At 35.6% G+C, this 13,385-nt stretch overlaps 1 protein-coding gene across 1 annotated transcript in view; it reads left to right on the forward strand.

Moving 5' to 3' along the window:
- Window positions 1–13,385, forward strand: part of ADAM10 (ADAM metallopeptidase domain 10) — a 46,943-nt gene that overhangs the window by 22,433 nt on the left and 11,125 nt on the right. Inside the window, 5 exon segments of the mRNA XM_068410117.1 lie at window positions 7,168–7,271; window positions 8,708–8,857; window positions 10,013–10,105; window positions 10,720–10,903; window positions 13,074–13,237. Coding sequence (XP_068266218.1) covers window positions 7,168–7,271; window positions 8,708–8,857; window positions 10,013–10,105; window positions 10,720–10,903; window positions 13,074–13,237 — 695 coding nt within the window.

Below are 13,385 nucleotides of genomic sequence, written 5' to 3' on the forward strand. Positions count from 1 at the left end.
TTTTAACCCATTTAAGAGTCCACCCATCCAAGCCCCGGGCAGCCAGTTTGTCCAGGAGGATGCTGTGGGAGACAGTGTCGAATGCCTTACTGAAGTCTAGATAGACTACATCCACAGCCCTGCCCTCATCTACTAAGCGGGTCACTTTGTCATAGAAGGAGACCAGGTTGGTCGAGCAGGACCTGCCTTTCATGAATCCATGTTGGCTGGCCCCGATGCCCCGATTGTCCTGCATGTGCCATGTAATGGCACTCAGGATGATCTGTTCCATCACCTTGCTTGGCACCGAGGTCAGGCTGACAGGCCTATAGTTCCCTGGATTGTCTTTCCGACCCTTCTTGTAGATAGCTGTGCAGAGCATTGCAGGTGAAAGTCTGAGCAGGCAGTTTGCCTTGCTAGCTGCTGTTGGAGTATTACAGGGTTTGCTGCTGTAACAGAAGAGTAGTGGGGGAAGTAATAAAAAAATTACAAAATCCTGATGTGAAACTGTAAGATATGTCTTCTGTAACATTTCTGTGAATAACTTGCGCATAATTCTGAGTTCTTCAATGTGTTTTATGGGTCTTGCCAAACAGCTCAATTCACTGCTTGATAGTGGGAATACTGGACTACCACTTACACAGCACTTTCTGTAAATAAGTCACTGCCTGCTTTACGAAGCGTTTTATTAAGCCTGTTGTAGAAAAGAGGGGGAGGAGGAAAGTAAAGGGACATAGGGCAGTAAAGTGATTGGCCCAGTTTCCAAGGGGCGAGACAAGCAGGAAGATTGTCTCGTGTCCCAGTTCCTTATGCTGTAAATAGTAGGTGACTAAAAATACCCTCTTCACTGTTATCAACTAATGACAGAAATAGAACTGTGCCTTAAAGAAGCAGATGATTTGCTTTTATGAAAGTTAGTATTGCTGTTTTGTAGAAGTGATCTTGTTGGAGGAGTAAATGGATTGCTTGAGATCTGGAAAAAGCTGATGATGAAACTGGTTCATATTAATGTCTTATCCTGCTCCTGTTCACTTTAATATGTTTGTTTTTTTTTTTTAATTATTCCGATGATGGTATGTTGGCTTACACTGTTTTTCCTCTTGAATCTAGTGCATCAAAACCATCAGTTAGAAACAGAATCAGATTATCAGAGGGGATTGTCTAAATCTATTCCAGAGAGTCCCATTAAAGCAGCAGTACAATATGGCTTCCCAGTCGCCAAGTGAGTGAACATTGCTGCTTGCTCAGCACGGTTGAAAATAGCCCATCCTGGAGCTAAGTCTAAGCAGCACTGTTTAAAAATGTGCCACGCCTGTTGGTTCTTGTCAATGCAGAGTCTGATGTACATGCATTCTGATTGTATAGTTTAACTTTTTTCATTGGTATCCTAGATGCCTCTAGGATTCTGTGGTCTGAAATATCTGAAGTATACAACTGATTCTGTCACTTTCTGAATACTGCTTTTGAGACTAAAATTTTTTTGCCTTCCATGAGAGCTATTTTTGCATTGAACTGCAGCTCCAAAAAAAACCCAACAACAACTAAAAAAAGCTAAGCTTTACAGTAGCTTTAAAAATAAAAACAAACATGTAAATCTGTTGTTATTGCTCTAACCTAAAGCTAACTCTTGTGAAATAGTCAAACCACTAGTATCTTACACAGGACAAAAGCAACAAAAATGCTCACATTTCTAACTCAGGAGAGACTGAGGAAGAAGTCATCTGTGCTTTAATTTGCGATGTTTTTTGGTCACCCATGTTTCAGCCTTTTGAGACTACATGCTTTTCGCGCTTTTCAGAAATCACAATGCAACATATGATTAGCATCTCAATGAGTTCTTATTCAGTAGTTAAACGAAAGATTTTTTTATAAATGGTATTATATTGTCAACTTTATAAGGCAGCTTTTGTCTGTTACAGTGGATATGGTGGCCAGTGGAAGCCAGATTTCTATTCATGACTCGAAAGACATTTTGAATGATTTTATTTTCTAAACTTCAATCTTGATGAAACTGTTTCATAATTTAGTGCTAGAAAGATGCAAATTGCTATTTTCATTAAAATATTTTGGCAACTTTTATTTAAGGATTAGGATTTCATTGGAACTATGTTTACTTTATTTAAATCATATATGCTTCAAATGTATCCTTGAGTTCATAGTGTAAAATAGAAAATTGATACCGCCTCAGATCAACAGTAGACAGGAAAATCCTGTTCAGACCTTCAGGAAAATTAATGTGGTCATTTAATTGTCTTTATGGTCTTGGAAGAACTATACAACTGAGAACAGAAAGTAAGGTAGTTTGTAATTTTGCAAAGCCCTATCGGCTGAACTAACTGACCGTTGCAAACTACGTATTATTAGTGAACTATGTATTATTAGTAAACTATTGTTAGTGAACTATTCACTATTATTAGTGAACTATGTATTATTATGTACTATTAGTAATATTATAAACTATGTATTATTAGTGAGAACTTGGGTTTTTTTTCATATTGTGGTTGTCGATTTAATAATGAAGGTCTACTTGGCAGTTGTCATGGGAGCACAGTGCTTAGAATGAAATCTGTAATAAGGCTTTTTTTATATCTGCTTAAATTTGAATTTTGCTCTGACACTATTGCTTTTGCTAGTATTGGGCAAATCTCTATGGCTGTTGAAGAACTGAATTTTCATCATGTTTAATGGAAGTTTGATGTCATATCCTTGCCCCAGATGCCTAAATCCAGTATCCACTAAGTAGTTAACCGAAATGCTTAACAGATGATACTATTTATTGATAAGTAGAAGAAAAGTTCATGTGATCAGGAATCTCTTTGTGGTGGTAGTGCCTTTTTAAAAAGGATAAAAATTATTTTTTTGAGCATCTGTGGTTGCATAGATCATTAATAACGATCTGCTGCCTAGCTAGAATAAGGTATCATTGTCAGAAAGTATAAAATTACAAGATTTTTTTTTTTACGTTTATTGTTATTACTACTGTTATTGCTTACTGTTTTTTAACATTCTGTCAGGATGTACAAAAATTGAAAGTGGAAAATGGGAAACTGGACAATACAGGAAAAGAAAAATAAAGGCTTTGTTTTGCCTGAGGATTTTCTCTACTTAGAGAATTGATCCTGTAATTAAAACCTTTTATAGATCTGATGGAAAGTAGGCTTCCAGTTTTTCCTCAACTTGGCATTCACTGTAAGCAATCATTTCATGGTAAAGGCGTGTGCTTTCTCTTGATCCATTCACAGGGTTGTGGTAGGGATAGGCTAAGAAGCCTTTGACCCCAAAGAGCTGGCAGAAGGCTGTCCCTCTCAAAGCATTTAAAAGCATCACAAGAGCACGGACCAGACTTCTGTGATGTGGGTCAAAACTGTCCAAGTCATCTGACACCATGTAGTTCTTGCTTAGCTCCAGAAATGGAACTGTTGCAGGGGGTGGTGGAAATAGGAAGTCTCAAAACATGAAGAAGGAACAGTGCCTTCATGGTTTGGGGATAATGCAGCATTTATCAAAAGCAAGCTTTGTATGCAACTTTCTCTGGAAGCTAGACATGGTTCCAAAGTGAACTGTCCTTATATTACCTGCCTCCTGTGTTCAGCAGGGTAGATTCAAATCTGTCTATGGGAGATTTGTCTTTTCTAGCACGTGTAAAACCTTGGCAATTGCTGTTGCAGACTGTTTCATGTTCAATTCTTTATAATTTTAACTGTCATGCTTTTAAAGTGTTTCTTACTAGATTATTACTTTTGAAGTGAGAAATATTTGTTTGAATTGCAGGCAGTCAGTATTAAAATGTATTAAGGTATTTCCTAACCTCTTTGGGAAACAAGCTACAGAGAAAGACTGCTTATTTTGTGTAATGTACTGAGAGCATTTATTTCTAGTACTGTTCTGTCAGTGTCATAATGCCACAGAGTATGAATAGAAGTATGGTGATAGCAGAAAATGGCATTTTGTTCTGGTGCAAAATATGCTATGCAGTCATGTTTCCAGTTAATTTCTGTGGATTCCTGCAGTTACCACCTGCAGGAGTTGCTTTAAAGTTACGATGGTTTTATGTAGAAGTGTGCTGATGGTGAAGCAGTATTGTCTGTTACTCCTGCCCTAGTGTAATGTGCTTTTGTCGCAGAGATAAGCGGTCGGCAATGTGAAATCGGTTAGTGGATAATGAGAATTTTAGTTAGATTAAATACAGTAGAATTTTTTTTAATACTATGGTGGGAGGAAAAAAGGTGGTGGAGGTAGAGAAGGGAAGGATCATATCTATAATCCTTTGCTCTTAACTCCAATCTAGTGATAGTAAACAGGATCCCAAAAAGTACAGATGACCTCAGCTGTGAGTGAGTGGTGCTTTTTGTTTAATATTGGTGATAGCAAAGCCAGTGTTCCACTATATTGCTCATCGCATTGGGTGAGGTGGCTTTCAAGCAGGAGCACTTTTTTTTCCCCTCTCTTTCTCTCTTCATTCTTCTGGCACTGTGCTAGAGCTAACCATACTGGGACGAATGTGATGAGAGAGCATTTCAAAAATGGTATTTGTGTGGTGTTAGAAATTGAAATGTGGGAAACTAATACACAGAAAATCATTAAACAAACTTATAAGGTTCTAATAACAGTAATTCATGAACATTTCTGTAAAATAGCGAAGGGAAAATACTAGTTTCCTTCAGAAGGCTAGGATTTTTTCAAAAACCTAAGTGCTGCACATTCACTGTAGTTAGCTCTCAAAAGGCTTTTTTCTTTTTAATTTAAAGAAACAACCTTATTAGAATCCAAACAAGTTACCTCCCCCACAGTATCAAGATTTTGCTAACAATCTCATTGGCAAACATTACTCAAAACAGAGTAGGCATAAAGTTGACCAAAGAAAAAGTTTTGTTGTATGTTGGAGCAACTTCTCTAAAATTCATACTGGAAATGTATTTTGAAATACAATGCTGTATTTGGATACATTTACAGTAGATAAAATTAATTTGCCAGTGAGATAATAACTGTTTACACCCAGCTATAATCTTTCGATTACTCTTAGACTGAAACTTTCTTTGTCAAGAAGTATGTCTATTAAATCTGGTTCTTTCCCACTAAGTAAAGTTTACCATTGCAGTAAAATACTTTGTACCTGGAAAAGGACCCAATTTGAAAAAGATTAACTATGTTTAAATTAGCTTCATTTGTCATTCACTAGTTTTAAAAAACTGGTGATAAACATGACCTCTTTAAATACTTGTAAATATGTGTGGTTGAGAGGAGTGAAGGTTGGAAGACTCCTTTGATTTCTTGATTAGTCCTTTTAAGCTTATCAGTGGGTCCACTGAATCCGGTCTTTGGCTATTTTGGAGCATAAACTCATATTAAATGGTTTGTTTTTTTCAGAACTCAACTTCAGCGGTATGCCAAGGATATGATTTTTGCAATTCCTGTTTGCTATTTAATTTTCCTCTTGCCTTTAATGATTGAAACATGAAGTTTAGAGCTTAATGATATAGGGAGAAAATTTGAAGTAAGCTGGGCTTGTGTATTGAAATAGTTTAGCAGTATCATACAGTATGACTGCAGGAAACAGGTATAAGAATCAAAAATAAACGCAACTGTCAGATGAAACTGTACAAGAGCGCATACTCTGAGTGCATCTACTGTGCTCCAACTGCTAGCACGCTTTGACTCCATAGAACCAGACTACAGCTAGTCCAAGGTAAAATCCTCCGAAATGCATATAATATGGACGTCAGGTCCTCAATGCCAGCTCTTAGATTTTATGAATCTACTACTATGTGTCTGTTCCATTTACTCTGTGATTCTGGATCTTCACACTTTCTTTAAAAAAAACAAACAAACAAACAAACCAAACCAACCAAACAAACAAAAAACAAAAACCCCAAACAAACACAAAAAAAACACAAACAAACAAAAAACCCCAAACAAACACAAAAAAACAACCCACCAACAACTCCCAAAAAAACAACAAACCTTGGTAAAATTTACACATTTCTGACAAAACCTGCACCCTGTTGAGATGATGGTAAAACTGTGGTTTGCCTTACAGAAGCTGATTCCTTAAGTATTTACATATGTGGCTCCCATAATCTGTACTCCATTATCTCTTACTGGGGCACCAATTTATGATGAGATCCAACCTGCAGAGAAATTGAAGGGGCAAGTCCTCTTCCCTTCAGTACTTCTCATCTCCAGAGGAAGCTTCTGCAAGTACAGGTTGCTTACAAATCTCCAATAGGTACTAACAGTCAAAACCTAACCATATGTGTCTGAAGCACATTCACATGTGCTGCATTGACGAGTATTGAAAAAATTATCCTTGGTAAGCAGCTAATTGTATGACATTCTCACTGAGCTAGTTTGGATATCCAGCATGTTTAACTGATGTGTACCCGGATAGCACTACAATTTTGTTTTTAAAATTTAAACAGTCAGCTATAGTAAGGATGTGGTGAAAATGTTTCTTTTCAGTCTTGTTTTACTTTACCCATAAGTTTTAAATATATCTGTAAATTTTGTAATCTGTATTTCTGTAAGTTTTTTAAATCTACACACACTCATCTCATACACTTAATTGTATTGTTTACTTTCCCGAATGAAAATCCTGCATTTCAGCTTGTCAATGAAATTGCGAGCAAACTCAGGGATCGTTAGTTTCAGTTCTTATGCATTGGTAGTTAAGTTGCATAATGTAAAAATTTTCAAAAATTCCATGGAAAGTAAATAAAGTAATAGAATCCTCTAAGAATCTTAGCAAGGTTTCTTACTTTTAGTTTATCAAGTAGGATGAAAAACCTTTCTCTTACCCAAGCAGTCTTTAGTATACATGATCTCTAATAATTTTCCATTGTGAGTTCATTTTTTTTAAGACTGCTGTTAGTTCAAGCTAATAGGTACAGATGTGTAAATAATAGCTCTCGTTCTTATGTTAGATGTTGCTCATCATATTTTCTTTTGCTATCTATAAGAAAACAATGTTAAGAAGCAATTGTCAGTTTTGTTCTGCTTGTAAAACTAAGAATGTATCTTAGTAGAAACATTTAACAAAAAAAGACAGCTGCATAAAGCTTGAATCTTAGAATGCTTCCCTCAAACCACATGAGCAATATTGGACAGAAACTGAATAAGTTGCAGTGATACAGCTATATTTTTCACTTATACGTGGAATTTGAAAACTCAACCTGGCCTTCCTCTTTTTAGAATATCCACATAAATATGGACCACAAGGAGGTTGTGCAGATCATTCAGTATTTGAAAGAATGCAGAAGTACCAGATGACTGGTATAGAAGAGCCAACAACAGAGGTATAACACAAGATAATGGATTATGTTGATTAGAAATCAGTGTAGTAACTTCCTATTTCTTGTGTGTTGTCTCTTTTGCTCTTGGTCAATCATCTCTCCGCATTGTGAGGTACTTAAATTATTGCTAGAGGTTTCTTATTAACATGATTTTTCTAAATTCCTTTTCTCATTGCTTCTATAGCATAGATGTGCTAGCTCATAGTCTTAATGAATCCTACATGAGCTCAGCTTTTTCAACAATTGGAATCTTAGATGGGTGTGGAAATCAAGCCTGAGATGAGGAATATACTTTCCTGCAGTTGAGAACAAAGAGTTTCAAGATCCCTTGATCTCTAAGTAATATATTGGTCCTTGAAGAGTAATAACTTCTAGATTTTTGAGTTATGTTAATGTAATACACTTGTAATATCTGAGTGCTTTCAGTGGTAAATGAAGCAATATGAGCAGGAGGGTCTTGCTAGCAAGACTGGAAGATTGAAGGGGTTACAGCATGCTACAGATTGCCTGTAATAGGAGGCAAGTGGTCTATGGAAGGGACTTGTGTACCTATTTAGAGTCCTGCAGTTTGTTTGCCTTCAAGCTTGCACCACTTGTCATGAAATTGGATTTTTTTTTTCCAACACTTTTCAACAGTCAATTATTGAGTTCCTCTTAGCATAAGCTGTGTTCTGAGCTGTTTCATGTTTTGGCATCGTTTTGTGGTGTCAGTTAAGTATATGTCAACAAAACTACACAATATGGCTTGTTAAATAGCATCAGCAACTTCAACTTTATTTACATTGTGACTCCAGAAATTATCAACAGTATTAAACAATTTGGTGTTGGTAACAATAACATACTTTCCCAAAAATTTACTTGTAAAACTTCATGGAGAGAGTGGGCAATCAACGAGTGAATACCATAAGGCAAATGTGTTAGCAGATACTGCTCTGACTAATGAGCATTACTTTAACTTCATGTTTAGTATACCATTTGTTCCATGCTGAAGTGCTTAAGTATTTCTGCTTGCTGAGACAGCTAAGGTAATCACAATGTGAAATAAGCTGTGTTAGGGAGGGTGCATTTAAGTCCCACCGCACTGGTTTTTTTCTAATCTACAAACTGTTTGTTCATCTTAGAAAATAATTATGAAAAAGAAAAATTCCAAAGGTCACATGAATGAAGAAAATCTATTTCACATTGACTGCCTTTTGTAATATAAAATGAAACACACAGAAGGGTTTGACTGAGTTATCATTAAAAATAGATGGCATACTTGAAAACTGGCTATAACATCTTAGTTTAATTCAAGATTCATGGAACTTTGTGGGTTAAAGAAAAAGAATGAAAATCTATTTGTATTAGTAGAGTATGTTTAGAAAAATCCATCGCTATTTTTAGGCAATTGGTGCAGCATGTAGATCTACAAAATTAATATATTTCCTGTGCATATGTAGAAGCCTTTTGAAGAGCCTAAGAACAATGGTCCACAGCTTTTAAGAAAAAAGCGTGCCACTCAGGCTGAAAAAAATACATGTCAGCTGTATATTCAGACTGATCATCTGTTCTACAAGCACTATGGAACAAGGGAAGCTGTAATTGCACAGGTATTTCCATTCCCTTTGTTTTAAGTGATCTGCTTTTAATTTATTTGTGTATTTCTGATAAATTTCATGTAATTTATTTCTGTATATTATTGCTTATTTATTCTAGAATGTAGTTTCATTTGTTACAGTGATCTTAACACTATTGAACCAGCCTTTTTTATTTCACTAAAAATATGCTATGTATCTGTGACAGAAGTCCTGGGCACTTGTGCTTCTTTTAGTTGTTAATGGCAGCTGTGGTTTGTTTAGCACCTCTGAGCAAGATTTGCAGTCTGACTTTTTGCAATTCTTATGCAGAAAAATAATACTTCCTGAAGAGTTCTGTTCTGTTTGTCAGTCTGCCAAGCCTCTGTGTTAACACTTGCATAGCCTTCCATTTGAAATTTTAGTTCAAAACACTGAGCTAATGATGGAGAACTGTTCCTGTAGTGTCTGATATAGTGGAAGGTTAAAAATGCAGTGGCAACTAAAGGCAGGTGCTTTTCATTTGTCAATATACAATTAACTGGAAATGTTTTTTGTGGTTTTTTTTTTCTGATCATTTGCTAAAAATATAACTAATCTGTTAACATACTTCTCTCTTGAAGTCTGAAGTTTCACTGCCACTTGCAAATCTGTCAAAAGGCTTTTACTATTTATTCATCACACTGTACACATGCAATTCAATTTGAGTAATGTTTTCGAAAGCTCTGAAGTCACCTTCAAAGTCAGGTTTTCAATGTTTTAACATTTCTGTGTGCTTTTGGTAAAGGTGATCAATTTTTCCCTGCCGAAAATGAAAGAATAATACTGTAACAAGTAATTTTTTTCTCAAAAAAAAAAGTAATACAGTGCTTTGAATAGAATTTTTACTGCAGTGCTAGCTTATCATAGCAATGAAACGAATCTGAATAGTTGATAGAATTGCGTTAAAAAAAACCCAGCACACAGCAAAATACTTCGCTGTTATCTGGCATGGTGGCAATACAGATACTAGGTTATGTAGTGATTTATTTCCATTATTTGCCATTAGCATTTGATTAAAAAGGCCTGTTAGAGTTCATATGGTACCGTATCTTCTATGTAAAAGTATAGGCCTTGCAGTTATTGCTATTTAGGATTAGCTATAGCATAGTGCATAGATCTTTGAATTGTAGATTCTTTCGTTTTTGACAGATATCCAGCCATGTTAAAGCGATTGACACCATTTACCAGTCAACAGACTTCTCAGGAATCCGTAACATCAGCTTCATGGTGAAACGAATAAGAGTAAGTTGTATTGGAAATACTTTTGGCTTCACTCATATTACTTGGAGGCTGTATTTTTCAAAAGTCCTGTTGCTGCTCACTTGTAACCATTTATTGTTAGTAATTTCATAACACAAGTGTCTCTGTAGTAAGTGGTTCCCTAACCCATTTCTTTGGTTTTAGTGTTTATTGTCAACAGCTTGCTACTTCTGTTATTAAGCTGTAGTCAGTTTTTATAGGAATCAACTTGTTACGTTTCAGCAGTGTTGACAGTGTGGTGAACAGACTGTATTGCTCTCCAAAAACTTTAATACTAAAATAGATAATGGCTATCCAGGTTGAAAGTTCTTTCTAAAAATGATGATTTAAGAGGATAAACATAAACTTTTGGGTACTAATGGAAAGGAAAGAGAAAGAAATAAGAGAGTGGGGATTTACTACACAAATGCAATTATTTATTGTAGAACTTGGTTTTCCAAATATTGGGGTGGTAATTTGTCAGGGCCTATGAATCTTTAACAGCATCTTCAACTATTTAACATAAGTTATTGACAACAGTAAGCTCTTAGCTGGTATCTACAAGTTAAGTTTCGTAAATGAATCATGTCTTACAGTTTGTTTCAATTTACTTTTAGATTAACACAACTGTAGATGAAAAGGACTCTTCCAATCCCTTCAGATTTCCTAACATTGGTGTGGAAAAGTTTCTGGAACTGAACTCAGAACAGAATCATGATGATTATTGCTTGGCCTATGTGTTTACAGACCGTGATTTTGATGATGGAGTTCTTGGTCTGGCTTGGGTTGGAGCCCCTTCAGGTAATTATATGCAAACCTTCAGTGCTATGAGTTAAAGTATTGTAGGTAGGTTCAAAGAAGAAAAATAGAAGCTGTCATTTAAATTGACAGCAAATAGACAAAAATCTCATAACCAACTTTTCACAATTTTGGTTAGGTATGATTTTGGTTTTTTTAAATATAAGCAGCATATCCTGTGGCACTTCAATTAGTCTTGCTGTCTTTCTGATGAGTAAGATGTGAACAATGAAGAAAAACTTATTTCTTTTGTTAAACAAAGGTGGTGTTACTTGGATGGCTTTTTATTTTTGACATGTGTGAGTTACCAGTAAAGTGACAGCAGAAACATGTATTTCCGCTGTATATAAACAGAGCTTACAACTACATAGTTTGAATTTTGTAGTAGAACTATACTGCAGAATCCTTAGGTTTTCTAGGTAGTAGTGGAAGTTTGTTTGTTTGTTTGTTTGTTTGTTTTTAAAATAAAGTAAAATCAGTGAGATCTTGTTCCGGGAGATACCAGAATAATTATTGTGTGACTCTTCTTGAACTGCTTCTCATTAGTTTCAATCTAATTTTGGGTCTGAAGTATGTCTCTCTGTAAAAAAATCAAACAATGGTCTTCATGTGTGCAGCATCTCAAGATGTTTGTCCTGGATGTATTAGTTTTATAGGACGTATTAGTTTTATAACGTGATATATTTGAAAGTTGTTAGTCTTTAAATTTGAGTAAATACAAATTCTTTAATCATAGCTCAGCACAAATGCCAAATTGTGGAAACTTTCACAGAAATAAAAATCAGAAATCAGAAGGAACAGTCTTCCCTTGTTTCTACCCTCGAGTGATTTCTGTATAATAAGGAATTAGGCTGAAGAACAACAGGTTCTATGAGTTTTTGCAAGAGACTGGATACTTCTATGAGAGCATTATCAAGAGCTTTAACAGAATTTGAGTAATTGTGGAAGAAACATCAAACCACTCGTGAGATGTAGCTATATGTTATAACCTCACTTTGTTTACTGCTGTACTTTCCTCTAAAGCATGTGTTGGTTGTAGAGTACTGGAGCTATCTGGAAAACTGTTGTGGTATGACAGTCTCTCAGACTTTGATTTTAGGAGATTAAAATGTTCGAATAAGTACTAGTAGAGTATTTAGAGGGGTAACAGATCAGTGGACCCATGAGTGTAGTATGTATTTTGGAGACACCTGTGTGGACTAACCTTAGTGACTGTGGAAGAACCATAGGAAAAATAATACACAAGTGGCCTATGTAAATAAGAAACTGGGTCTGTGGTGACTAGTCTAGTGTATAGACTGAGCAAGTATAGGATGAATTGGAATGTGCATTCCATAAAGGCTGCTTCCAAAACTAAATTTAAAGGAGAAAAAATAAGTTGCTTTGAGAGATTTTCATCCTTAACACACATACTGACATAGGTTAAATGGGATATTTTACTAAAATGAAATTTTACTTCAGAAAGCAAGGAAATTTCTTTAGGGTGTTTTTTAGACACTATTTGTGTTAACAATAGCTGAATTTTAGAACATTGATGTACTGAGGAGTACAAACTCAAGTTATAGAAAAATTCAGTGAAATTAAAGTCACAATTTCAAGACTTTTCCAAACAGTTAAGTGTGATGCACTTGATTGTTGACCTTCTAGATACGTGTCCAATTAACCCACACGTCAAAAGCATTTTCAACTTTAGATTGTGCAGTGGAAAAATGAGTCACTTTTGCTGACAAGGATATGTAGCTAATCTTAGGCAATTTATATAAATGCTCTTGCTATGAGAGAGGATCTCCTGTGATTTTACTGTGGGGTTTTTTCACTTAGTGAAATCCAAATGGGATGTAGATTGATGCTACCTGTATTGGACATTGCACCCTACTAGTCTTGTACTACAGGTATGATGAAATCAGGGCTTGTCTGTGCAGTGACAGCCCAAAATAGCTCTTACTTAACAGCTATTCTAAAACAGCTGACTTCTTGTGTGAATGTATCCATTCTGTGCTGAGAGCATTAGCGTGGATAAATCTAATCTACTTTCAAAGTTGGGTGAATATTAATTAAACAGAAGAACTTTTAGTCCACTGAGGCAAGCTGTTTCTTGTTCTAAATGTTACTAGAAAAGTAACACAGTACTACTACTTAAATGGCTAACTGTTGTACTTTTGTCTAAATGCAGGGAGCTCTGGTGGAATATGTGAAAAGAGCAAACTGTATTCTGATGGTAAGAAGAAGTCTTTGAACACTGGAATCATCACTGTTCAGAACTATGGCTCTCATGTTCCTCCCAAGGTTTCTCACATCACTTTTGCTCATGAGGTTGGGCATAACTTTGGTTCACCTGTGAGTATTACTAGCGACCTCTTAACTCACTTTCAACCATTTTGAAGTGTGTGATTTGCGAATGGAGTTTTTACTTCTTAGAAACAAGGCAAATATGATCATGACTGTATGTGCATGCACATTGTATACAAACAAAAAACAGATTGCA

The sequence above is a fragment of the Nyctibius grandis genome, chromosome 11 (genome assembly GCF_013368605.1).
Source record: "Nyctibius grandis isolate bNycGra1 chromosome 11, bNycGra1.pri, whole genome shotgun sequence".
Classification (NCBI taxonomy): Eukaryota; Metazoa; Chordata; class Aves; order Nyctibiiformes; family Nyctibiidae; genus Nyctibius; species Nyctibius grandis.